Source organism: Hyla sarda, chromosome 6, assembly GCF_029499605.1.
Source record: "Hyla sarda isolate aHylSar1 chromosome 6, aHylSar1.hap1, whole genome shotgun sequence".
NCBI classification, from domain to species: Eukaryota; Metazoa; Chordata; class Amphibia; order Anura; family Hylidae; genus Hyla; species Hyla sarda.
In genome coordinates this window covers 55794733-55822399 of record NC_079194.1, presented here as the reverse complement: position 1 = coordinate 55822399, position 27667 = coordinate 55794733, and the positions used below count along the sequence as shown (strand labels likewise).

At 42.4% G+C, this 27667-nt stretch overlaps 1 protein-coding gene across 4 annotated transcripts in view; it reads right to left on the bottom strand.

Annotated features, from left to right (window-relative positions):
• The window catches only part of GRIN2B (glutamate ionotropic receptor NMDA type subunit 2B), a 544413-nt gene that overhangs the window by 350107 nt on the left and 166639 nt on the right, over nucleotides 1-27667 (bottom strand). For all 4 annotated transcript variants that reach the window (XM_056523793.1, XM_056523792.1, XM_056523791.1 and 1 more), the window contains one exon: nucleotides 18920-19333. In XM_056523793.1, coding sequence (XP_056379768.1) covers nucleotides 18920-19315 — 396 coding nt within the window. In that variant the 5' untranslated portion in view covers nucleotides 19316-19333. The remainder of the gene's footprint in view (nucleotides 1-18919; nucleotides 19334-27667) is intronic.

Here is a 27667-nt window from a genome sequence, read left to right as displayed (position 1 = left end):
AATGATACTTAGGCAAGGACAAAGATGGATGTCCAGTAAACAAGGATGCATTTCGTTCCGTCGCAGAGCGACTTCCTCAGAGGTGTTGTGACAAGACCCCTGAGGAAGTCGCTCTGCAACGGAACGCGTGGGGCTCTGGCGTGACCCTGCCCTTGTTTACTGGACATCCATCTTTGTCCTTGCCTAAGTATCATTGTACATTAGCTGTAACTGTGATTTATTTGCTATTGTGGGTCAGGATAGGTGGCTGTGATCTACTGTGAAATCTTATATATTGCATGGTATTTGTCTTACAGCTTGCTAATTAGAGGACGGGGTCACGTACCTGTGGGAGGGGGTTCATGGCCCTTCCCCAGGGTTGTGCTATGCTCTGTTTTGAGCTGGTTTTAATTGTTTTTAAAAGGTCTCTGTACACGTGATGTCTTGAAATACATGTTCTAATAAAATATTTTGCATTTATGATATTATTTTTTGGTGTTGTGCGCTCTTTCCTTCCAGTGAAATTCTGGTATAGTAGCTGTTCTGTATTTCTTCACTGGAGCAGCACCCCTTAGTTGTATAATTATATTTAGTGAGCCCCCCTTACTTAACCCCGGCCCCTGTATCGCCCATCATCAGCCACAGTGCGATCTTCGCTCCGTGAAGCTCATGAACGGGGGTGCTGCAGCAGAGATCGCGGGGGGGGGGGGGGGTGGCCAAGCGCTGGGGACCCCCGCGATCTCTGCTGCAGTACCCCCATTTAGAAAGGGTTAAGATGTCTAGGGGCGGAGTACCCCTTTAAGGCAGCTAGCATGATACACTGACCTGACCATTTAGGGTGTATGTACTATAGTATCCGTTAAAGTAAGAATATAATTCCTTTAAAAAAATTGTTAAAATTACGTTAAAATCCAATAATTCTTCATCAGAGGTCTTGAAAATTACCAAAAGCTTATCAAAGAAACTTTGCGGATCTATTTTAGCTTTATTATGATGTGTTTATATGAAGGGAAGGTCATTGCCAATGACCCCTAGAGACGCGGCGCCCTCTGCGTGCAGCCGCTAATAATGGAATTGTGCTGCAGTTTCTAGATCACACGTTTTAGCTCAGTTCACACGTACTCTCGCTATTGTGCGCAGGTTGTGTCTGCAGCTTGTCTAACTATGTGTGTGCGTTAGGTCTTCTGATCTAACATGTCTTGACTGTAGACAGTCTCCTGTATAAATACGTATGTCTGGCTGCACTGTTGAATTTGACTTTGCAGAAACAGCTGGTGACAAAATCCTGCACAGTCCAGCTCCTAAAATAAAAATCTCTGACAGCTGTGTAGCAGCACGCACGATAAATGAATACGAATCCTTGTCAGTCGGAATGACCTTCGCTTTCTCTCAATATGAACACTGCATTTCGTATGCATGGGAGACGCTAAGTTGTGAGCGCTGAAGAATGAATTGCTTTGTGCAGACTGCGTTTGCAATACCAACATTAATAGGAAGAATACATTTTGCTAACAAGGGCATCGAAGAAAGTATCCACTTGTCTTATCTACGTGCCAGAACAAATGTCAACCCTAGATGTAGACTTCTGCAATTCAGCAAACCTATACCGAGTCGCCATGTTGGTTTGTTGCATCTTGAAGGAGTTTTTTTTTTCTTATTGTTGATGGTAATAATGATAGGCTGATGGTAGACATCAACTGTAGCAGAATGTCTTAAATTGGTACTCCGCCCCTAGATATCTTACTACCCTGATCTCAGCTGCAGCACCCTAGACATCTGGTGCACAGAGTGAACTTTGCTTCATGCAGGAGGACTGGCGATGCGGGGCGGAGGCTCGTAAAGTCACAGCCTCGCCCCCTCAATGCAAGTCTATGGGAGGCGTGACGCCCCCTCCTATAGACTTGCAGTGAGGGGGCATGGCCGTGACGTCACGAGCCTCCGGCGCTGCACCCGACACTCTAAACAAATGCTGTTTGCTGCAGGGAGATCGTGGGGCTCCCACGCGATCAGTCATCTTATCCTCTATCCTTTGCATAGTGGATAAGATGTCTAGGGGCGGAGTACCCCTTTAAGAATACTCATCGCTTCACACATTGCGGTCATGAAGTGGAATAACTATGTCAACCATGGGGCAATAGCCTTGCTCCAATACTGGTTTATAGATCATGTTAAGTTACTGTTGACTCTGGATACACTGTGCTTGACAAGTAGAGGCAAATACTTCCATTAGAAGGCTCCGACATACTGTATGGCACTGAATAGGCACTTAGTGGCATATATTGTCCATAGACTCCTAATCTAAATATTTTTTTTTATATATAAATGACAGCATAACACTTAAGTAAGAATAGCAATGGTTCAAGTACTTTTCCACCATTAGATGCTGGACTATGTGCAGCGTGATATCCTCAGAGCGGACAAACCCATGTGGACCTGGTCAGTAGTGCTGCTAAGTGCTGGCAGTACATGCAACATGAATGAACAGAGAAGAGAAAAAGACGGAGCACTGACCGGTAATTCTTGAAGCAGGTGCAACTTTATTCTTGAAATGGGTACACTGTGTATGGGGGAGCGGACTGCCACGGTCGACTTCGGGCAACGGACCGTATCGCGCGTTTGCGCTTCCTCAGGCCCTTGGGCCCGAGGAAGCGCAACGCACGATACGGTCCGTTGCCCGAAGTCGTTCCCGGCAGTCCGCTCCCCCATACACAGTGTACCCGCTTGAAGAATATATATTTTTTTTTTATAAATGAGTGATGCCTTTGCATATCTATAGTAAAGAAAAAAAATGGCATACCAATGTGTATTGGCAGGTTTAGTGGCTCCACAGAGTCAGTGGCTTCCATTGGGTGCATGGATCCCTACCAATATGTCTGGTGTATACAAGTAATGTTTCTGTCAAACGTAGAGCAGCGCGTGATGTAAATGAAGCTTTATGGGAGGGGGGGTATCACGGTGGGGGGTGCTGTATTTGGGTATCTTTGGCGTTTCTGATTATTAATGGAGCATGTGCTGTCTGCAGAACGTTCTCTCTCTGAGAGCCAGGCCCCATTCTGGAGCACAATAGGTGTCCAAACAGACTTTTCAAATATTGGCTTATTTCTTTTATTTGGATTTGGTTTATTTTTGTAGTTTTATCTTTCATTTCTTCTGAACTCCATTAGATGGTCATGAACTTTCCGTATTAGCAATAATACCGCAGCCATCTCTTTACAAAAACAGACATCAATCAAGCTGCATTTGTGGCTTCATTTATTTGACATAAACATTAAAGAGTACCTGTCACCAAACTAAACTTTTAATATATTGTTCCTTATGTTATTATAAGACACTCTGCTATTTACTTGCTGTTAAAATTCTCAACATTTATATGTTTTTAATGTGATAGACAAAATGGCCAATAGGTGGCTCTGTTCTGTTCCCAAACAGCTAATTTGGTCTCCACACGGACTTGCAGAAGTCCAAACTCAGGAAGTGCATGTCGGGCATGGCGAGTCACAGCTCTTTCAGGCTTCATCGCATCTGCTGGGGAATGCCCGCTTTCTCCTGCGGGGAGCTCACACAATGTGAGCAAGGGGAAAGGTTTTTAAAGCTTGGAATTTTTTTTTTTTTTTTTTTAGAGCAGGAGGGGTGTTAGGAGTAGTTAGTGAATATAATATGAGTTAGTTTAGTTTGGTGACAGGTATTCTTTAACCCCTTGGTGACCTTAAAGACCAGTCGTTTTGTTAAAATTCGGTTTATTTCACTTTGTTGTAGGTCTTCAATGTGGCCAGATCTTGATAAAGACTACCTTTCAGCACATATATGAGCATGTAGAAATATTGCTTATTGCAAGCCCAATGTCATGAAACATCTGTCAACTTTATGGGCACCACTTCTGGATAATGAAATAAGATCAGTGTTTCCAGGAATTATTAGTCTCCTTATGAGCCCCGAGAGGGTCCAATCTAAGGTTGAAGTAATGCAGTCTACCCTAGTCCTTTGTCCTTCCCTCTCTCCTTCTTAAGTTTGGCATCTCAGTTACTCAATTTATTGGGTCTGTAATTGGCCACTGGTGATATGTCACTTTTAGAAGTACTATGGACTTTTTACTTTCTTGTCTGATTTTGATGTTTTGGTTTTTACTACCTTTTTCAACTTATATGTACCAGTTTCTTTTATATTATATACCTAATATCTAATAAAGTTTATTTGAACATAAATATTGATCTTACATAGAAAACCACTCACTCCATATATATAGGCTTGAGAAAGATCCCATTGAGGGAATGAAACATCATTGTGCTTTACTTAAAGGGGTACTCCGCCCCTAGACATCTTATCCCCTACCCAAAGATTGTGGGACCCCCGCAATCTTCCTGCTACACCCAGCATTCGTTTAGAGCGTCGGGTGCCGTGCCGGAGGCTCGTGACGTCACGGCCGTGGCCGCTCATGATGTCACAGCCACGCCCCCTTAATGCAAGTCTATGGGAGGGGGCGTGATGGGCATCACGCCCCCTCCCATAGATTTGCATTGAGGGGTCATGGCTGTGACATCACGAGTGGGGTGTGGCCGTGACGTCCCGAGCCTTTGCCCCGGATAGGCAGTCATCCGGCACGGAGTGTAGTTCGCTTGGTGCACCAGATGTCTGGGGTGCCACAGCCGAGAATGTGGCGGTCCTCAGCGACGGGACCCCCGCGATCAGACATCTTATCCCCTATCCTTGGAATAGGGGATACGATGTCTAGAAGTGAAGTACCCCTTTAATGGGTTTGGAGGGCTCTTTCTATCTTCTTTATCTTTGATGAGCCTTTTTGGACCTTGGGTCAGGTATCTGGGAGCTGAGCGTCCACGTACAGGACTACAAGTCCCAGCCCTTTGCCTCTTTCTACACTTGGTGGCACTCCATATATTGATGCTCTCCTAAGACATAAGAAGCACAATATCAATATGTCTAAAGTCTAGTTTGTCAGTAGCCTCCTAACTACAGGCTGCCCTCAAATAACCTCAATCTTCTGACAGGTTTACAAAGGAAAAACATGGAATGAGAAATTTTCTACAGCCCCCTCTCTTGTTATATACAGTAAAATATACAACAGTGCAGCAGATCATGCACAATTATATAACATTGTTGCACGTATTTTTTGCTGTATGGTCTGACTGTATGCCAACACAACCTTGTCAAAACTGGATCTCAATGGGGCTGACCCAAGTAATATACAGTGGTTTCCCTCCTGGTAGAGTTTGTGGATGGGGTTTTATCCCCAAAAAAAAACAACCATTTGGAAATGTAGACTAAAATAAAAACTTCTTTACTAATGTTGACGAAGACAATGCATTTCAAAGATGCAACGCCTTCTTCATCTTGCCTTTGAAATGCGTCTTTTGCATAAGCTTGGCAATTGGATGAAATACTTCCTACAAACACCTCTAAATACTATTGTGTTTGGTACCATTGGGATCCATTATTGATAAGGACCTGTTGTAATACCCTCTGACCATATAACTTCTGAGATATTCAAAAGGCTTATGTTGGTTGTTGTGCCCTACCACACAACCTAAAAAAAAAGTAGATACAACAAAAATTTGCCACAATATTACTAGGCTATAGTATAGACACAGAGGGCTTTTTTTTTGCATTAACATATTGTCAAACAGTAGCATATATACAGGAGCGTACGTGCACTCATCGCTAAGAAGGTATCTGAGCATCCGGGAGTCCAGGATCACAGAATCTTGAATCCAGACGCTGTGGAGGGCTCAAAGGCAATGCTGCCGTTTCACACGTCGGTGCGTACTTCTTCCGGCCTCCGACGAGGCCGGAAGAAGTTCGCACTGACGTGTGAAAGGGCCGGCGTTGCCTTTGAGCGCTCCACAGCATCTGAATTCAAGACCCTGTGATCCCGGACTCCCGTATGCGCAGATATCTTCTTAGCGATGAGTGCACGTATGCTCCTGTATATATATATATATATATATATATATATATATATATATATATATATATACACATATATATATATATATATATATATATATATATATGCTACTTTATCGATACTTTATCTAGTACATGCATCCCACGGGTTTAATTGACTACTGGACCCAGGATCTCTGCTCCTGGAACATGCAATAGGTCTATGTCACGTGTACTAGCTACTTTATATAGTGTGCTCTCCCCATTTTCTCTTTCTCATACCCCATATTGTCAAAAGGTGTTGATCCAGAAAAAGTTAAAGTGTACCTGTCGTCAACAAAAACTTTTTACATAATGTAGATAATACCATTTTGTGTATATTTGTAGTATACATTGGTTAAAAATGTGTATATTTTTGTCCCTACAGCTATTGTTTGTGTGTCTCTATGAGGAGTCCAAATGCAGGAAGTGAGGGTCGACAAGCAGGGCTCTGTGGACTTAGGAAAAGCAGGGCTCTGTACACTGAGGACAAGCAGGGCTCTGTGGACTTAGGACAAGCAGGGCTCTGTACACTGAGGACAAGCAGGACTCCGCACACTGAGGACAAGCAGGACTCCGTACACTGAGGACAAGCAGTGCTCTGTACACTGAGGACAAGCGGGGCTCTGTACACTGAAGACAAGCAGGGCTCTGTACACTGTGGACAAGTGGGGCTCTGTACACTGAAGACAAGCAGGGCTCTGTACACTGAGGACAAGCAGGGCGCTGTACACTGTGGACAAGTGGGGCTCTGTACACTGAAGACAAGCAGGGCTCTGTACACTGAGGACAAGCAGGGCTCTGTACACTGAGGACAAGCAGGGCTCTGTACAATGAGGACAAGCAGGGCTCTGTACACTGAGGACAAGCAAGGCTCTGTACACTGAGGACAAGCAGGGCTCTGTACACTGAGGACAAGCAGGGCTCTGTACACTGAGGACAAGCAGGGCTCTGTACACTGAGGACAGGCAGGGCTCTGTACACTGAGGACAAGCAGGGCTCTGTGCACTGAGGAAAAGCAGGACTCTCTACACTGAGGACAAACAGGGCTCTGTACACTGAGGACAAGCAGGGCTCTGTACACTGAAGACAAGCAGGGCTCTGTACACTGAGGACAAGCAGGGCTCTGTACACTGAGGACAAGCAGGGGCCTGTGCACTTAGGACAAGCGGGGCTCTGTACACTGAGGACAAGCAGGGGCTCTGTACACTGAGGACAAGCAGGGCTCTGCACACTGAGGACAAGCAGGGCTCTGCACACTGAGGACAAGCAGGGCTCTGTACACTGAGGACAAGCAGGGCTCTGTACACTGAGGACAAGCAGGGCTCTGTACACTGAGGACAAGCAGGGCTCTGTACACCGAGGACAAGCAGGGCTCTGTACACTGAGGACAAGCAGGACTCTCTACACTGAGGACAAGCAGGGCTATGTGCACTGAGGCTCTAAGGCACGCCCCTGGCTCACACAGCAGGATGATTGACAAGCCAGGAGCCTGCACAGAGCCCTGCTTCTCCTGCCCTCACTTCCTGTATTTGGACTGCTCATAGACACACACAGGAGCTGCAGGGACAACATTTTTTTTTCACCTAAAAATATACACATTTTTAATCAATGTATATTACACATAAACATATAAGGGTATTATCTATATTATATCAAAAAATTTTGTTGGCGACAGGTACACTTTAATAACAAAACCCTAATGGGGTAGTTGCCAATTGTCTTAACCATTGAAGACATATGATAAAATGTGACCTATCCAAGGCCATGGAAGGGGTGGGAAGGACAAAGGTCAGAATGATTTGTATCGATTTCTGAAAGACAGATTTATGTCTAGAACTGAGTCACTTATCAAATAACTACATCGCCTTTTTAACCATTAGTAAGATGGTCAGGTCAACCAACCTCTCAAGGAAATATTAAAAGGGTCTTCTGAGGTAGAGAAAGATGGATCTGGTTCCCAGGAAAATGTGTAATCCAAGATGGAAAGAACAAATGACAGCTGCTGAAAGTACGGCCCATTGGGACCTATAAGAAATTGTTTCTTAGCCTTACACATACAGTATAATTCTTAATATTTATTAGACTTATAGATAGTGTTGCTCGCGAATATTCGCAATTTTATTCGTGAATATCGCATATTCGCGAATTCACGAATATTCGCGAATATAGCACTATATATTCGTAATTACGAATATTCGTTTTTTTGTTTGTTGTTTTCTTTTTCTTTTTTTTTTTTTTCACAGTACACATCACAGTGATCATCCCTCTCTGCTTCCAGCTTGTGTGGTGTAAAGAAGGCTCTAATACTACTGTGTGAGACCAGTGTGCGTATTTTCACATATGCGAAAATTTGCATATGCGAATTTTCACTTATGTTAATTTCTGTATATGCTAATTTTCGCATATGTGAATTTTCGCATACACGAATTTTCGCATAAGCGAAAATAAATCGAGAATATTAGGAATATACGAATATTCGCGAATATATGACGAATATTCGTCCATATATTAGCGAATATTCGCGAATTCGAATATGGCCTATGCCGCTCAACACTACTTATAAATAGCCTCATGTTCTATGCTCTACTGTAGAAGAATCCATATTCCACTGGGATATGCCATCACTTTATAATTGGGAAGGGGCTGACCTCTGGGACCCCTTCTGATCGCTCTGTCACCTTCTGTGTTCTTTGGACCTTTATCTTTACTTTTTTGTGGACATTGTTTTAAAAATTATTTTTAGCTATTTATTCGGGGGATTTAGAATTAGCAAAAGCTTGAAAATGCATGTCTACGATTGTAACATACACACGTCGAATACATCCAAAAACCTGACGGGGTCATCCAATGGCCAACACTTCAAATTTTACAGACATAAAATTATGCTGTACAATTAGCCAGTTTACTATTGAGTTTAAAGTGGTATTCCGGAAAAATACATCTTATCACATATTAAAAAAAACACTACCGAACCCAAAAAACGCCGAAAAACACCAAAGATAAGGGTAAAAAAAGGCAAGGGAAAAAACGCCAGGTGGGTTTGGTGCTTCATAAATCCCTATTGACTTCTGTTTTACTGTTTTAACTTTTTTTTTAACCAAATAAACGCTGTGCGGCATTTGTGGCCTTTTCTTTGGGGCATTTTTCCTAAAAATGTAATAAAAAATCCAAGAGGTAAAACTTTTTATTTTCTAAGTCAACTGGTGTCAGAAAGATTTGTAAATTACTTCCATTAAAAAATCGTAATCCTTCCAGTACTTATTAGCTGCTGAATACTATAGAGGAAATTCTTTTCTTTTTGGAACACAGACCTCTCTGCTGGCGTCACGAGCACAGTGCTCTCTGCTGACATCTCTGTCCATTATAAGAACTTTAACTTTCTGGCACCAGTTGATTTAAACAAAAAAATAAGTTTTCTGCCGGAGTACCCCTTTAAATACTTGTTTACGGGGCAGAGTAAAAATACTCCAAATACCTCCCACCTCACCGGAGATATAACCAACTTGGTAATGGTTAAACAATATGTTAAAATGCATAAAATCAAGAAAGTTCAGACATGGATGGATTAGAGTACATGCAAAATGAGAAAGGGAAGCTAAATCAATCAATAATTAAATAATAATTCACGACGGACATTTAGACCCGATGGGGCACGTGTCCCCAATGTGAACTGCCAAAATGCCTCTCTGTCTGCCAACTTTTTTGGTAAGCATCCCTTTCTTACTCCAGCATTCACATGTTCAATAGCATAGATCTTAAATGCATTTCGATTGCCCGCATGTACAGAATAGAAATGTGCTGATGCAGCCGACCTGTGTCGAACAGCAGTAGTACTACTATCATTGAGATTAGAGATGAGCGAACTTACAGTAAATTCGATTCGTCACGAACTTCTCGGCTCGGCAGTTGATGACTTATCCTGCATAAATGAGTTTAGCTTTCCGTTGCTCCGGTGGGCTGGAAAGGTGGATACAGTCCTAGGAGACTCTTTCCTAGGACTGTATCCACCTTTTCCAGCCCACCGGAGCACCTGAAGGCTGAACTAATTTACGCAGGAAAAGTCATCAACTGCCGAGCCGAGAAGTTCGTGACGAATCGAATTTACTGTAAGTTCGCTCATCCCTAATTGAGATGTTCTAGTGCTCGTGTTTATAATTTACGTGTGGTGTAACCCACATATTTTAAATTGCATGCACTACATTCAGTGATATAGACTACATTGCTGTAATTACAATTAATATAGTTTTTTTTTATTTTAAGGTTTTGGTGTCATCTGCATTCTCAAAATATTTGGGGGGCTTTGCATAATGACAGGTGTGACAGATTTTGTGGCCACATTTAAAAAAGCCCTTCTGGGCTAACCAGCTGCTGCTGGGGTTTGTTTGGGTATGCACAACACTAGGAGATAGCTGATCTCCCAAGGTAGGTGCCCTTTTGAAAACCACATGGCATCCTTCACTTAAAGGGGTACTCCACCCCCAGACATCTTATCCCCTATCCAGAGCAGGGGGGGGGGGGAACGGGCTAGCAAAAAAAAATAAAAAATAGGATGGTGGGAAACTTCACGGCGCAAAAAATGAGCCCTCATAGCGCCCTGAACACAGAAAAATAAAAAAGTTATAGGGGTCAAAAGATGACCATTTTAAACGTATCATTTTAACCGTATGGACCTACAGAATAAAGATAAGGTGTCATTTTTGCTGAAAAATGTACTACGTAAAAACGGAAGCCCTCAAAAGTTACAAAATACTGTTTTTTCATCAATTTTGTCGCACATTGAATTTTTTTTTCCTGTTTCACTGTAGATTTTTGGGTAAAATGACTAATGTCATTACAAAGTAGAATTAGTGACGTAAAAAATAAGCCATCATTTAGAATTTTAGGTGAAAATTTTAAAGAGTTATGATTTTTTAAAGTTAAGGAGGAAAAAATGAAAATGAAAAAACAGAAAAAGCTCGAGTCCTTAAAGGGTTAAATGTAATTTTTTATGTGTCTAGCTTCTGTATTTGGTTCACAAATCTTTCTGTTCAGCTGTTCACTCGTTCTGACATCCACTGCTCAGGAAGGGGCGTGTCTGGGGCAAGCACTGAGCCCGCTCTCACTCACCATGCATTCACTTTCTCCCTGAGTCTGCTGTGCTGTGCTGGGTCTCTTCATCCGATATCTGCAGGCTGCTCAAGCCCCTGTAACCCCCTCCTCTCTGTTTTCAGACAGGAGTCTGATAGGACAGAAGTGAGCACAGAGCAGTACTAATCCCACCCACACTTCCTGGACTTTGCCCCAGTATGTGATTCAGCTGGGACAAAGATAATGCTGCAGCCGAACATAATTATGTTCTGTATGGTATGGGGATCCCTAATAGGGTTTTTTATAAGCCATGATTTCTATAAAAAGGAGTTTTGTTTCTTAGCGAAGTATTTTAGAAAAGCTAATTAATGTTTTTCCAAGATGTACAAAATATAAAATGTTTTTGATTCTGACAGTGCCCATTAAAACTAAAATAACAGGGTCACCGTATTTGATGTAACCATCTTACCCATTAATGAGGCGGTTACATCGCAGATGACCTTTTTTAAAATACAGGCACCAGGGCCGATCACCTGATCGCCCTGGATCCCATTCCTGGGGTCCCTGGCAACTGATTTTCTGAGGGAAGCAGCAGCCAGCCAGGGAAAATGTTTTATTTTACAGTGTTCAGATGAATTGTTGTTTTTGCAATACAGGGATGGCCCCAGGGAGCCGCTCTGTGGAAGAGGCCACATAGAGGTGTCTCAAGGGACAGAGTCCCCCATGAAGAGGCCACATAGAGGTGTCTCAAGTGACAGAGTCCCCCATTAAGAGGCCACATAGAGGTGTCTCAAGTGACAGAGTCCCCCATGAAGAGGCCACATAGAGGTGTCTCAAGGGACAGAGTCCCCCATGAAGAGGCCACATAGAGGTGTCTCAAGTGACAGAGTCCCCCATTAAGAGGCCACATAGGTGTCTCAAGTGACAGAGTCCCCCATGAAGAGGCCACATAGAGGTGTCTCAAGTGACAGAGTCCCCCATGAAGAGGCCACATAGAGGTGTCTCAAGGGACAGAGTCCCCCATGAAGAGGCCACATAGAGGTGTCTCAAGTGACAGAGTCCCCCATTAAGAGGCCACATAGAGGTGTCTCAAGTGACAGAGTCCCCCATGAAGAGGCCACATAGAGGTGTCTCAAGTGACAGAGTCCCCCATTAAGAGGCCACATAGAGGTGTCTCAAGTGACAGAGTCCCCCATGAAGAGGCCACATAGAGGTGTCTCAAGTGACAGAGTCCCCCATGAAGAGGCCACATAGAGGTGTCTCAAGTGACAGAGTCCCCCATGAAGAGGCCACATAGAGGTGTCTCAAGTGACAGAGTCCCCCATGAAGAGGCCACATAGAGGTGTCTCAAGTGACAGAGTCCCCCATGAAGAGGCCACATAGAGGTGAGTCCCCCATGATCTCTATATGTCCTACCCAGGTGGCCTAGAGCTGCACCACTCTTCCTCTGCACAGGTTTTGATAAAACTCCCATAATATCCCATAATGACAAAGTGTAAACAGAATTTTAGAAAAAGGAAAAACTCAGTATTCAGTAAAAAAAAGTATTCAGACCCCTTGATTTGACACTTGAAATCTAGCCTGCCATCCTGGATGTTTCTACACCTTGATTGGAGTCACCTGTGGTCAATTTACAGCTGACAATGCATATCATAGCAAACGCCAAGCCATGAGGTGGGAAAAACTGCCTGTAAAACTCAGAGACAGGTTTGTGGGCGGCACAGATCTGGAGAACGGTACAAAAAATCTGTGCTGAGAGTCCCCAAGAGCAAAATGGTCTCCATAATTTGTAAGTGGAAGAAGTTTCGAATAACCAGAACTCCTCCTAGAGCTGACTGCCCCACCAAACTAAGGATTCGGGAGGGAAAGGCCTTGGTAAGAGAGGTGATCAACAATCCAATAGTCACTCTGGCTGAGCTCCAAAGATCCTGTGTGCAGATAGGAGAAACTTCCAGAAGGTCAACCATGACTACAACCTCCATCAATCTGGGCTTTATGGCAGAGTGGCCAGAAAAAAGCCTCTCCATAGTAAAATTCACATTAAAGCCACCTGTATTTTGCAAAAACACCTAAAAGGACTCTCAGATTGTAAGAAACAAGATTTCAGGACGAGCAGTCTCAGCAGGAATTACCCGCTGAGCCAATCACTGGACGCAGAGGTGTCCCACCTTAGTCAGTGTTTTGGCTGGATGGACGGCTCCTGCTGAGACTGCTCGTCTTTGAAGAAGCGTTGACAAGCTATGACCGGATGATGTCAGACCGGGAGCTTAGTGGGAATCGGGGAGGTGAGAATGAGCAAAAAAATATTAAAAAATAATCATTTAAATTCCTGGTGTTTCTTAAAAGCGAAAAAAGAAATGTAAAAAAAGAAGAGTGTGTGTGAAGGGTGTTGGGGCACAATAGGATTTCAAGCAGATGAAAGGCGGATAAGGAGAACCATGTCAGAATGTTTTTCCGTCTATCACAAAAGCTGCTGTTTGTGAAAATATATATAATAAGCAGCTGTTTAGTTGTCAGATATGAAGGAAATATAACCCCGGCATGTGGGAAATATGTATTACTGAACTATTCTGTATAATTAGGACTTTACAGAGAAGCTGCTAGATGGGACTCCACATTGGCAACTACCATTAAGTAGGTAGAACAGTACTTGTATATGTACAATATGTGTGTCGGGGAAGTGGAGCATTTGGGGACATTGATGACTGTGCTCCTGTGATGATACACAGCAGGTACTTATCAGACAAAGCAAATATTTCAATGGCTTTCCCTATAATGGACTGGGCACTATACAGAAAGCAAAAAGGGCTGTCCAAAAATTCACATTTGCTCAATAGTTGATGCCTTCATATTATTGGCAAAACCGTGCAGCTAAAAAAGAACATACAGTGATCCCTCAACTTACAATGGCCTCGACATTAGTGTTGCTCGCGAATATTCGCAATGCGAATTTTATTCGCGAATATCGCATATTCCAATCTTCTTTTTTTTTTCACAGTACACATCACAGTGATCATCCCTCTCTGCTTCCAGCTTGTGTGGTGTAAAGAAGGCTCTAATACTACTGTGTGAGACTGGCGTGCGAATTTTCGCATATGCGAATTTTCGCTTTTGCAAATTTTCGCATATGCAAATTTTCACGTGTGAAAATAAATGCGAATATTACGAATATGCACATTTAGTGAATATATGACGAATATTCGTCCATATATTCGCGAAATATCGCAAATTCGAATATGGCCTTTCCCGCTCAACACTACTCAACATACAATAGTTTCAACATACAAGGGTCTTTTCTGGACCATTGTAACTTGAAACCAGACTCAACATACAATGTACGGACAGTCCAGATCTGCGAAACGTGTCAATGGCCGGAAGAACCGACCAATCAGAATAGGCATTTTACTGGTAAAACCCCTGTATTACTGAAGCGTATACACTGACTGGTATCTGTTAGCGCCCCCTACAGTACAGGGAGGTATTACATGTTCTGTACACTTTACCTGTACCAGGTTTACCTGCTCCTTTGGACACCAGGTGAGGGCGACTCCATGTTACTTTTTTAGGACATTGCCTGTACTGTACAGGACCCTGAAGAAGCTCCTGTCCTCTACATAGACCAGTGTTTCCCAAGTAGGGTGCCCCCAGCGGTTGCAAAACTACAACTCCCAGCATGCTCGGACAGCCTTCGCCTGTCCAGGCATGCTGGGCGTTGTAGTTTTGCAACAGCTGGAGGCTCCCTGCTTGGGAAACACTGACATAGACAGTGATTTACAGCTTCCAGCAGATCTTTATTCCCATATATACTTGAGTATAAGCCTAGTTTTTCAGCACGATTTTTCGTGCTGAAAACGCCCCCCTCGGCTTATACACGAGTGAACAAAAAAAACGTTTTTGGCTTTAGCTGTGAGGGGATGGTCCCGGCCTGTCCACCTGTCAATCCTTTATCAGTGGTCTTCAACCTGCGGACCTCCAGATGTTGCAAAACTACAACTCCCAGCATGCCCGGACAGCCGTTGGCTGTCCGGGCATGCCGGGAGTTGTAGCTTTGAAACATCTGGAGGTCCGCAGGTTGAAGACCACTGAGAAGGGATTGACAGGTGGTGATGATGAGGGGGTGTTAATGACGGGGGTCTGGATGATGACAGGGGGGGATGATGACATGGGGGGATGATGTATTTCCCACCCTAGGCTTATAGTCAATAACTTTTCCTGGGTTTTTGGGGTGAAATAGGGGCCTCGGCTTATTTTCGGGTCGGCTTATACTCGAGTATATACGGTACTTTTATATGTAGGATTTGCTTTATCTATATTAGTTATCTACTTATTTTTCTTAAATTTTCAATTTTTCCTATTTTTGGATGACATTTTGGTGCCTTTAGAACCAATTACCAGGTTTCCATAGAGTTATGGTCTCAACATACAATGGTTTCAACATACAATGGTCGTCCTGGAACCAATTAATATTGTAAATTGAGGGACCACTGTATAATAATAAGAATTTGCTGTTGTGGAGATGGCAACATGGATTCCCAATAAAAACAAAGGGGAGACAGAATTAACACAGATTTTGGCATTGAATGCACCTAGATCCCACACCTATAGCCATGTGGAAATCTGTCGAGTGAATGGGTCCTTCTGATCAAACATACATCTCAATTTTTATTCCAGGTGACTATAGTAGCAATTCGAGAATCATCAAACTGGGGTCACACATTTTGACTGCAGGGCGGAGCGTGCCACAGGAGAGCGTGACACAGGAGAGTGTACCACAGGAGAGCGTGCCACAGGAGAGCGTGCCACAGGAGAGCGTGCCACAGGAGAGCGTGCCACAGGAGAGCGTGCAGCAAGAACTGCATACGATTTACCAACAAATGTTCTGGTTCCGTTTTCACAGAACGTACAAGTGAAGCACCTGTGTGCCGCAGAAAATTACACCAGGTACGGAAACGTCACAAATATTTCAGCAAAATTAAGCTTGCACCAACATTATTTTACTTTTATTACAGCAGAAAACTGGCGTACATAGTTCAATAAATTCCCCCCAATATTTATTAATGCTTCACCTGTCCTCAATATGTAAACCAAGGCAAACACTCAGAATATTTTCAATCTATAAGGAGCTATTTTAACTGAAGTAATAAAGAGTTAAAATGTGTATGTAGAGCAACAAATGTCGGCACCGCACACTACGGATCTAAATCAGCCTCACTCCATAAAGAGACCAATCTATGTAGCCAGGGGGGGCTCGTGTCAAATGCAGCACAGTCCACAATTCAGCAGAAAAAGGAAAGGAAAGTAACAAGGCACTCACCTTTAATCCATTTGCTGTTATTCATTTCATCTTTTTATTGAAGAAAACGGCATGGAGGCCAGAAGAAGTGCTGTTCCAAGCCTTTGCTTTCTATGCCCCTGCAAGTCTATGTTACCTGCCATGCCGTTTTCTTCAATAAAAAAATAAATAAAAATGAATTACAGCAGACTGGTGAGTGCCATGTTACTTTCCTCATATTTTTTGCAGAATGTAGTTAAATTGTACCTGCTGCTTTGAAAAACTTGACATGTTAAAAGTTTTGGGGCCTGAGTGTTCACACGCGGACTAATAGCTAGGATGAGCGGGGAGAAAAGCCCATGGCTGAGCGCTTCACTCCCTGCTCTCTGTGTTGGCAACTAAGACAATCCTATAGACTTACATTGTGAGTGTGCCTCAATCATGTAGTACAGAGCCAGGCGGGAACATATTAAAGGGGTTATCCAGGAAAAAACTTATATATATATCTCAACTGGCTCCAGAAAGTTAAACAGATTTGTAAATGACTTCTATAAAAAAAATCTTAATCCTTTCAGTACTTATGAGCTTCTGAAGTTAAGGTTGTTCTTTCTGTCTAAGTGCCCTCTAATGACACGTGTCTCGGGAACCGCCCAGTTTAGAAGAGGTTTGCTATGGGGATTTGCTTCTAAACTGGTCAGTTCCCGAGACACGTGTCATCAGAGAGCACTTAGACAGAAAAGAACAACATTAACTTCAGAAGCTCAAAAGTACTGAAAAGATTAAGATTTTTTAATAGAAGTAATTTACAAATCTGTTTAACTTTCTGGAGCCAGTTGATATATATGTATATATACATAAAAAAAGTTTTTTCCTGGATAACCCCTTTAAGGGGTCTTTTCTCCTGGATTGTTCTAGCAATCAGTCATGGTCTGAGTGTTCAGACCCCGTCCAATCAAAATCTTTAACAACCTTTTACAACATAAAAAAAAAAAATATATATTGAAATTTTTCAAGCAGCTTCATATAACTATTTGAACATACTGTATATGGTAAATAATAAAATACCATACCAATACATATGCTAAATCAAGTGTTATTAAAGGGGCTTTCTGGGTTAAATAAAAAATTGCCAGGAGCCTGAGACCGGAAGGGAAAATTCAAAAACAGCCACAGAGTCCCCAGTGGAAGTTCCCCGATGACATCACTGTACACAGGATGATGTCATCATTTACTGGCTACATAGGCAAAAAGTACGTAACCGCAGTGTTCCATGTGCAGCATTTAGTGAGTTCACTGGGGGGTGCGCTTTCACCAGGGGACACGGGAGCGGCAGCACCACTAAACTGGGGGCTACCAGAGGAATGAGTATAAGTTTTATTTTTCCTTCACAATTTCTGGCCCCTGGCAATTTTTTGTTAAAATCAGAAAACCCTCTTAATGGTTTATAACATTGCAAAAAAAAAAGGAAAAAGGGTAATAGCTGGAAACAATCAATTAGTCCTAATTTATGACACCAACCAGATCACTTGTTTCATTTAGGACAAATAAAAGCAGTAATGGAATCAGTTGCTAAGGGCAACACCTCCTGTTTTTGTCTGCACAAGTTTTCGTAAATGAGGCCTACTGCATAATAATTGATAACACAAGGAAACAGAGCATAAAATATCACAAAATCACCAAATAAGCTCTATCTGTGCTATGCCTAGGTGCAGTTTTTCATTCCATATTAAGGTCAGGAGTCACCCCTTTGGAACAAACTGTTCCGAACACTGGAGCCGGCGCTGGGAACTGTGTCATAGCCTCACCCCCTCATGATGTCATGCCCCACCCCCTCAATGTAAGTCTATGGGAGGGGGCGTGACACGCCCCCTCCCATAGACTTGCATTGAGGGGGCAGGGCTTGACATCATGAGGGGGCATGGCTATGACATCACAAGCTCCCAGCGCCGGCTCCAGCGTACGAAACTGTTCCAAATGCTGAGCAGCGGAGTACCCCTTTAATTAAAAAAAAAATGGTAGTGACTATCAGGTGAAGGGTGGGGTTATACAGTCGGGGGGGGGGGGGGGAGGAGGTCTCGGTCCAACCATGGGTTTAGTGCCTTCAATGGATAGAATCATAGATCCCTATGATGGTATCTGTAAACCCCTGATCAAGCGGGGACACCCCTTTGTAACATGTCTGAAACAAAGCTACTACTAGCTACTACGCTGATACTATTACAAAGAAGCAACAGACTGATTTGCTTTGAATTCAGATCCAGATTTAAATTAGGGGTGCCCCCAATTGCTCTGCGATTGCCAAAGCAAAGCATGTACAGGAGCAGGGACTCCTATCAAAGAGATGTATCCCTGCCCTTGTACAGTACACTGAGCGTCTGGGCCAAGTATAGAGTGTTCGGCCCAGAGAATATAGTGGGGGGAAGTTATGATGCATCCAGCTTTGCTGCTTACTTTTGGGCTTCTCAGTGTATAGGAGCAGGGGCGATAATAATCCAATACGAATCACAATGAATATTAATATTTTTTTGTGAAATTTTGACAAAATCCAGTTTATGCCATATCGATTCATTTATCACTAATGGTAACAACAAATTTTCAATAAAATCCCAACATGTTTAGCTTTGGTTTAGGATAATAACAAAGAGAAATCGTGTACTTTACCTTATCAGCCATAATCATTGATGATCCACCATGAATGCCTAGGATGGGAGTGTGGGTCTGAGCAGAAATAAAGTCCAAAATTTGAGCAATAGCCTCCTGGTCAGTGTCATCACCAAATACTACCCCCTGCACCTTCTTGTCAGACATGAGGTCACAGATTCGTGTGATGATACTCTTAGGATCGGATTCATTCATAGTCACCAAAGCCACCCTTGGTGTTACTGACAAGTTGTGGAAGTCATCTTTTTCGTGAACATCTTTGATGGCCACCTCGTCTGAGGTGCCTACCAAGATTACTGCAATGTCCATACTGGGATGTTTCTGGGCAAAGCAACCCACATAGAAAAGGATCAAGAGGCTGATTTTTAAGAAGTAGCAGGCTTCTGTAGGCCTCATCTTCAACTCTTACTCTCCCTGAAAGAAAGGAGAAAGGATATTGGTAAATGACGTCAATATATCAGTAACAGTTCTCCGGTCTACGAACAATCTGTATCATTATTTATAAAATAAACTTTTTTATAAAAATCACAAAAAATAAATAAAAACACATATTAAATAATCAGGTTTAAGTTGGAAACTACTACAGCACCAATGGCTGCAACCGGTGAGAACATGTGACCAAAGGCACAGAATGAAGTTGTTGATAAATCCTCCCTTTAACCCCCTTTGAGGCTGTGTCCACATGGCGTGTTGAATTAGCAGTGTCGCCACTTAAGTGGCCACCATTTTACCGCCATTTTCCAAAAAATTTTAATTTTAAAATTTTTACTGGGAACTTTGGAAAATAATGTCAAAATTGCTGCAGAAATTAGTGTGAACACAGCTTCAAAGGGGTTATCCATCACTTCTCCCCTATACTGTGGATCCTATGGTTAGGGGATAAGCATATAAAGTAAAATCTCAGACATACGGACCATTCAATGAATGGTAAAGACGGAAATTAAACCTAAAGTCGTAGAAATAAGCAATAGTCAATGAGATAAAGTCACAGTTTAACCCCTTAAGGACTCAGCCCATTTTGGCCTTAAGGACTCAGACAATTAAATTTTTACGTTTTCATTTTTTCCTCATCGCCTTCTAAAAATCATAACTCTTTTATATTTTCATCCACAGACTAGTAAGAGGGCTTTTCTTTTGCGCGACCAGTTGTCCTTTGTAATGACATAACTCATTATATCATAAAATGTATGGCGCAACCAAAAAACACAATTTTTGTGGGGAAATTAAAACGAAAAACGCAATTTTGCTAATTTTGGAAGGTTTCGTTTTCACACCGTACAATTTATGGTAATAATGACATGTGTTCTTTATTCTGAGGGTCAATACGATTAAAATGATACCCATTATTATATACTTTTATATTATTGTTGCACTTAAAAAAAATCACAAACTTTTTAACCAAATTAGTACGTTTATAATCCCTTTATTTTGATGACCTCTAACTTTTTTATTTTTCCGTATAAGCGGCGGTATGGGGGCTCATTTTTTGCGCCATGATCTTTTTTTTTTTTGATACCACATTTGCTTATAAAAAACTTTTAATACATTTTTTATAATTTTTTTTTAATAAAATGTATTTAAAAAGTAGCAATTTTGGACTTTTTTTTTTTTCGTTCACGCCGTTCACCATACGGGATCATTAACATTTTATTTCAATAGTTCGGACATTTACGCACGCGGCGATACCAAATATGTCTTTAAAATTTATTTTTTTACGCTTTTTGAGGGTAAAATAGGAAAAAATGGACGTTTTACTTTTTTATTGGGGGAGGGGATTTTTCACTTTTTTTTTACTTTTACTTTTAAATTTTTTAACATTTTTTTTTTACACTTGAATAGTCCCCATAGGGGACTATTCATAGCAATACCATGATTGCTAATACTGATCTGTTCTATGTATAGGACATAGAACAGATCAGTGTTATCGGTCATCTTCTGCTCTGGTCTGCTCGATCACAGACCAGAGCAGGAGACGCCGGGAGCTGGAAGCAGGAAGGAGAGGGGACCTCCGTGCGGCATTATGAATGATCGGATCCCCGCAGCAGCGCTGCGGGCGATCCGATCATTCATTCAAATCGCGCACTGCCGCAGATGCCGGGATCTGTATTGATCCCGGCACCTGAGGGGTTAATGGCGGACGCCCGCGAGATCGCGGGCGTCGGCCATTGCCGGCGGGTCCCTGGCTGCGATCAGCAGCCGGGATCAGCCGCGCATGACACGGGCATCGCTCCGATGCCCGCGGTTATGCACAGGACGTAAATGTACCCTTTACTGGGTTATGTACCCCTTAAGGGGTTAAAGAAAACCTGTGGCCAACCCAAAATTTGATTTTATGATCAGTGAATACTAGAGCTTAGAGTATTCTGATCAAACTATTTTTTACACTTTCTTGATACGCCCTTTCGATCCTGAGATATGAGGATTGATTTTTGCCTGAGTAATCAAGGAATCAGACAAATGGGCATGAACTCTGAGGGGTGCTCCGCTACTCAGCGTTTGGAACAAACTGTTCCGAACACTGGAGCCGATGCTGGGAGCTTGTGATGTCATAGCCCCACCCCCTCATGATGTCATGTCCCGCCCCCTCAATGCAAGTCTATGGGAGGGGGCTTTATACGCCCCTTCCCATAGACTTGCATTGAGGGGGCGGGGCGTGATGCCATGCGGTGGCATGGCTATGACATCACAAGCTCCCAGCGCCAGCTTCAGCGTACGAAACAGTTTGTTCCAAATGCTGAGCAGTGAAGTACCCCTTTAATAAAAAAAAAAAATAAATGGTAGTGACTATGAGGTGAAGGGTGGGGTTATACAGTTGGGGGGGGAGGTTTTTATATTAAGGGGTGTGCATGCCTATATGTGTATACACCCCCCCCCCCCCGACTGTATAACCCTGTCCATCAATCTCATTGTTCAAATGATGTTCCCGCCCATCTGACTGATTCCCTGAACTGTCAGACAAAGTGTCAGTCCTCATACCTCAGGAATGAAAGAAAGTAGTGAGAAACTGTAAAAAGATGTGGGATCAGGGAGCCCTAAGCTTTTTATTTACAATTAAACTCATTTTTTAGGCATTGGCCACAGGTCCTCTTTAAAAGGGTACTCCTGTGGAAAACTTTATATATATATATATTTTTTTTATCAACTGGTGCCAGAAAGTTAAACAGATTTGTAAATCACTTCTATTAAAAAATCTTAATCCATCCAGTACTTTTTAGGGGCTGCATACTAAAGAGAAATCCCAAAAAGAAATGCATTTCCTGTGATGTCCTAACCACAGTGCTCTCTGCTGACCTCTGCTGTCCATTTTAGGAACTGTCCAGAGCAGCATATGTTTGCTATGGGGATTTTCTCCTGCTCTTGGCAGTTCCTAAAATGGACAGCAGAGAGCACTGTGTTCAGGACATCACAGGAAATGCATTTCTTTTTGGGATTTCTCTTTAGTATACAGCCCCTAAAAAGTACTGGAAGGATTAAGATTTTTTAATAGAAGTCATTTACAAATCTGTTTAACTTTCTGGCACCAGTTGATTTAAAAAAAAAAAAAGTTTTCCACGGGAGTACCCCTTTAAATGATACAAATCGGGATACCTGCAGCAACCATCGGGGGAGCACTTAGGTGCTTATTGTATGATGTATTTTTGCTGAGTTCAGTGCATAAATTAATTGCAGGTAGCTGCTTAGTTCCCCCAAAAGTCGCAGATTCTATTTGTTGTTACTTTAAAGTAGACCTTGTGCCATTAGGTATGGGGGACAGAGGTGGTATGGGATATGCACTATTTTTTAATAGATGATAAATCTGGAGCCAAAGATAAACTAGTGAAACTAGGTCTTCTTTGTCTACTCAACACTCTCTCTGGGGCACAACGCACAAATAGAATGTGCGCTGGCGGGAAGTTGCGCAACGAATGCAACAAACACAGATTCCTGTTCTACATCGGCCATTTACTAAGGTACATGCGTTTGTTAAAGGGGTACTCCAGTGGAAAACTTTTTTTTTAAATCAACTGGTGAAGGAAAGTTAAACAGATTTGTAAATTACTTCTCTTAAAAAAATCTTAACCCTTCCAGTACTTATCAGCTGCTGTATGCTAAAAAGGAAGTTCTTTTCATTTTGAATTTCTTTTCTGTCTGACCACAGTGCTCTCTGCTGAAACCTCTGTCCATGTCAGGAACTGTCCAGAGCAGGAGAGGTTTGCTATGGGGTGTTGCTCCTACTCTGGACAGTTCCTAACATGGACAGAGGTGTCAGCAGAAAGCACAGAAAAGAAATTCAAAAAGAAAAGAACTTCCTGTGGAACATACAGCAGCTGATAAGTGCTGGAAGGATTATTTATTTTAATACAAGTCATTTACAAATCTGTTTAACTTTCTGGCACCAGTTGATTTATTAAAAAAAAGAAAATTCCAGCAGAGTACCCCTTTAATGTCACCCTGTATGTATGAGCCAGTTTACAAATACAAGCAATTACAACCAAATATTATTTATACTACTTTGTTGACCAAAGCAAATACTAACTGTATCTAGACAATTCATTAACCACTGCATTGTAAATAGATACAGTATCTAATGGAATTAAAGCAACTTTATCAAACATGCTAATAAGAGGTGTCAATGTTTCAGTGTGTGAACACATTGCTACAATAACCACGAAAAGACAAAAGAGGTGATTCACAATTAGGGAACATTTGGGATCGGCGTGGAAGAACGTTCCGCAGCCAAGCGTGCACAGTCAGAAGACCCAACTGGTCTATGTACTGATCACTGGACATAATCGTCATCCATTGATACGGAATTCACAACATGCATCTGTTAAGGGTTTACAAGAACAGATACAGAAAATGGCACAAGGAAGAAAAAAATAAAAACTACAACATAAGAGACACAATTTTCCAGAGGCAAATCTGCAAAACCTTGGACTGTCCATCTGGCATCTACAGCGCGGGTTCTGTGTGCAGATCAAAATCTCCGCTCTCCTTATTTTGCATTCTGTTTTAGTTAGAAGTTTATTGACGCATGTTAATCCCTTGTAATAGCCAGTGGTACAGAAGACGTGTCAGATACCTATTGGTTGAGCTGCTCATGTCCCTCTTGATATTGGACTTATGTAGTCTCCAAACTGTGGACCTCCAGCTGATGCAAAACTACAACTCCTAGCATGCCCGGCCAGCCAATGGCTGTCCGGGCATGCTAGGTGTTATAGTTTCGCAACTTTTGGCGGTCCACAGTTTAGTCTTGTACTTCCTGGTTGAACCGTTGCTCAGCACTACAATTCCCAGAATGTAATGGTTTCTCTTCATCATAGTCCATAGTCCGTAAGCTTGCGAGACTGTTTGCTTGCACAGCGTATGCCTGTGGGGTGAACGCTGGTTGGCTCTCTTCTCTTACATTGACGTAACAGCAGTGAGCCTCCAGCGGCTGTGCTGCGGCGGCCCTGCGATTGGACTTTGGATCATGGAGTATGCTAGAAGGGCTCAGCCAATGACGGCTGAGCAAAAATTAATATTCAACAGTTGGGAGTGGCTGAGTTTGGGGACGGGAGGCATAGAACTGTCCCGCAGCATGCCGGGAAAGCCAAGACTTCGACCACAAGATGGCCGCCGCAATAGGAATGAATGGTGGTCGAAAGTGAAAGGTCGAATGCATCTATAAGGCTAGGTTCAGACTATGGAATCTCCGGGCAGAAAATTTCCGCCCGGAGATTCCGAGTTCCGCCTGCGCCGACTGAATTAGTCGGAGCTAGGACCGCGCGGACACTGCAGTCTCCCATAGGCTGCAATGTGTTCCGCGAGGATTTCCGCCTGAAGAAAGAGCAACCCCTTTCTTCATGCGGAAATTTTCTAGCGGATTTTCAAAGCGGATTTTCCGCTTCACAAATTCCGAAGTGTGAATTAGTGAACGGAAAACCATTCACTACACTAGACATTTTAGCAAGCGGAATTTCTGACGGAAATTTTACGTCTGAATTTCTGTCGGAAATTCCGTAGTCTGAACCTAGCCTAACACTTCCTGTCAGAGCGGGAAAAAAAGCCTGGAAACAGACAAAGAGTGCAAGAGGGATAATGTAGGTGTATTGCAAATTTATATAACTTTACATAATGAAGTAGATTTTACATTATTTTATTATCCTGGAGGTCTCTTTTAAATGAAAAGTGAAAATAAAAATAGAACAACTTGGGCCGCAAACAAATAAGCCTTCATAAGGCTCCGTTAAAGGAAAAATAAAAACAGAAGTAGAAAAAAAAAACCTGACCTATAAAGCGAAAATTGCTATGACGAGAAGGAGTTAAATATATCATATGTATCAATAAGCCCAATTAATGATAACAGATACGGCAACTGCTTTTCAAACCTAAACATGAGAGAACCACAATACGCTATGAGTGTGGTGCGGCGGTACAATGACTGTTCATGCTCACTACACCGTCATGTCATGTACTATGAAGTATGAAGTCATTTCAGGGATGGCCAATGGCTTCTACAACTCTTATCGTACATATCAGAAGATTTCAGGAAAGATGCTATTACGATGTCATGCCTTATTAAAGTCTGTTACCATGGAGACACAAAGGTCTGAATAGGAACTGTAATATGTAGAAATCAACAGCACTGTATGTGTGAAATTATTTATTGTATAATAAAGTATAAAAATAAAAAATCTCCTTGTGGCTCTGCTTTATATATCTGTTACACTGAAATAAGGTATGCACGGTAAATAAATAAATATATATATATATATATATATATATCTACAGTATGTCCATTGATGATACCGTAATGGCAGCTGTTCCGGTGTCATTTGTGGCGGGAGTTGGCTGCTAAGAAATGTCCCAACTTCCACTGTAACTGTGAGGAGAAGTGCTCCAATCATGACCGTTAATCCTTTAGATGTTGTGGTCAGTGTGACAGCAGCATCTAGTAGGGTTATAGAGGAAGGGAGCTCACTCTGTTCTCCACCAGTGCCCCGCGAAGCGATTGCGGAAGCTGTTGGTAGCTAAAGCAAGCAGAGACCTGAGAACGGCCTCCGGTAATTCAGACAATGGCCCTTATTTACTAAGAGTGTTGTGTAGTTTTCTTTGTGGGTTTTAAGTCCCTACAATTTATTTTCCACGGTATTTACTAAGGTTTCCCTACATTTTCCACTTTCCCTACATTTTGCTTTTTTTACAGATGATCTGACCTTTTGGGTTTTCCTCAGCTGAAATCCACCACATTTTCTGTGGAAACTTCAGTAAATATGTTGTGATTTTGTGAAAATGTCGGGAACACGCCCCTTTTCTGTGACCACGCCCTTTTCCCCAACGGCCATGCCCCTTTTCTGGTTTTCTTAGCAAAATGGAGAGTTAGTTGGGTTTTTTTCATTTCAGGCGCAATTTCAGGCGCATATTCAGGCGCAGACAGAATTTAAGGCGCAAATTCAGGCACAGACAGAATTTCAGGCGCAATGCGCCCGAAACTTGCGCACGGCCCGACAAAACATGTCGGGTTTGCAATAGTAAATGAGGACCAATGTCTGTTAGGGCAGGGTCACACGGAGCACATCCACAGCATATTTCACGCTACTGATGTGCTGACGCCAGTTACAGAGTTTACAGCTGGAAATCCACCACTACGAGAGGACGCACAAAGCTACCCGGCCAAACGCTCTGCAGTCCCTCTGTGACTGCTGTTGGCGCATCTGCTGCACGAAGTATGCTGCAGATGCACCCCATGTGACTTGCCCTTAAAATATACATCTGAAGATGGCCCCGGAGGCAGGATATGTGTTTAAACTGTACTTCAAATTTTTATTCCGAGACTTGCCCGAGACTACAATGATCAGGATACAGATTTGCTGAAAGCCCCATAAGCTTGTATAGCCCTACGTAGTATATTGTTGGGGGTCCGACTCTTATTGCTCCCACTGATCAACTGATTGAAAGGGCATTGGTGCTCTGTTGAGTGGTAAAGGCCCTTTAATGTGCATCAGGCATTTTGTACTGGATGTACTTGAATGGGAATGAGCTTCAGAGATCTTCATCAGGTTCAATGTACCAAAGTGTGCCTGGTAAACAATGAAGAGGCCGCAGTGGTCACTGGTGTCCATCATCTGGTCGGGGGGAAGCTGGGAGTTGGCCCCCCACCAATATGGTATTGATTGCTGATCCTAGAGATAGACCATCAATATTAAAGGGGTAATCCAGGAAAACACTTTTTTTTTAAATATCAACTGGCTCCAGAAAGTTAAACAGATTTGTAAATGACTTCTATAAAAAAAATCTTAATCCTTTCAGTACTTATGAGCTTCTGAAGTTAAGGTTGTTCTTTTCTGTCTAAGTGCTCTCTGATGACGTGTCTCGGGAACCGCCCAGTTTAGAAGAGGTTTGCTATGTGAATTTGCTTCTAAACTGGGCGGTTCCAGAGACAAGTGTCATCAGAGAGCACTTAGACAGAAAAGAACAACCTTAACTTCAGAAGCTCATAAGTACTGGAAGGATTAAGATTTTTTTATAGAAGTAATTTACAAATCTGTTTAACTTTCTGGAGCCAGTTGATATATATATATATATATATATATATATATATATATATATATATATATATATATTAAACACGTTTTTTCCTGGATAACCCCTTTAAAGTGCTGGAAACCCTTTTAGTCGTTGCCATTAGCATACTAGAACATGGATGGTTATTACACTAATGCCAAGGTATATTAACCTGAATCCAAGCCAGATTCTGTCAATGTCGCACAATTAATTATTACAGGA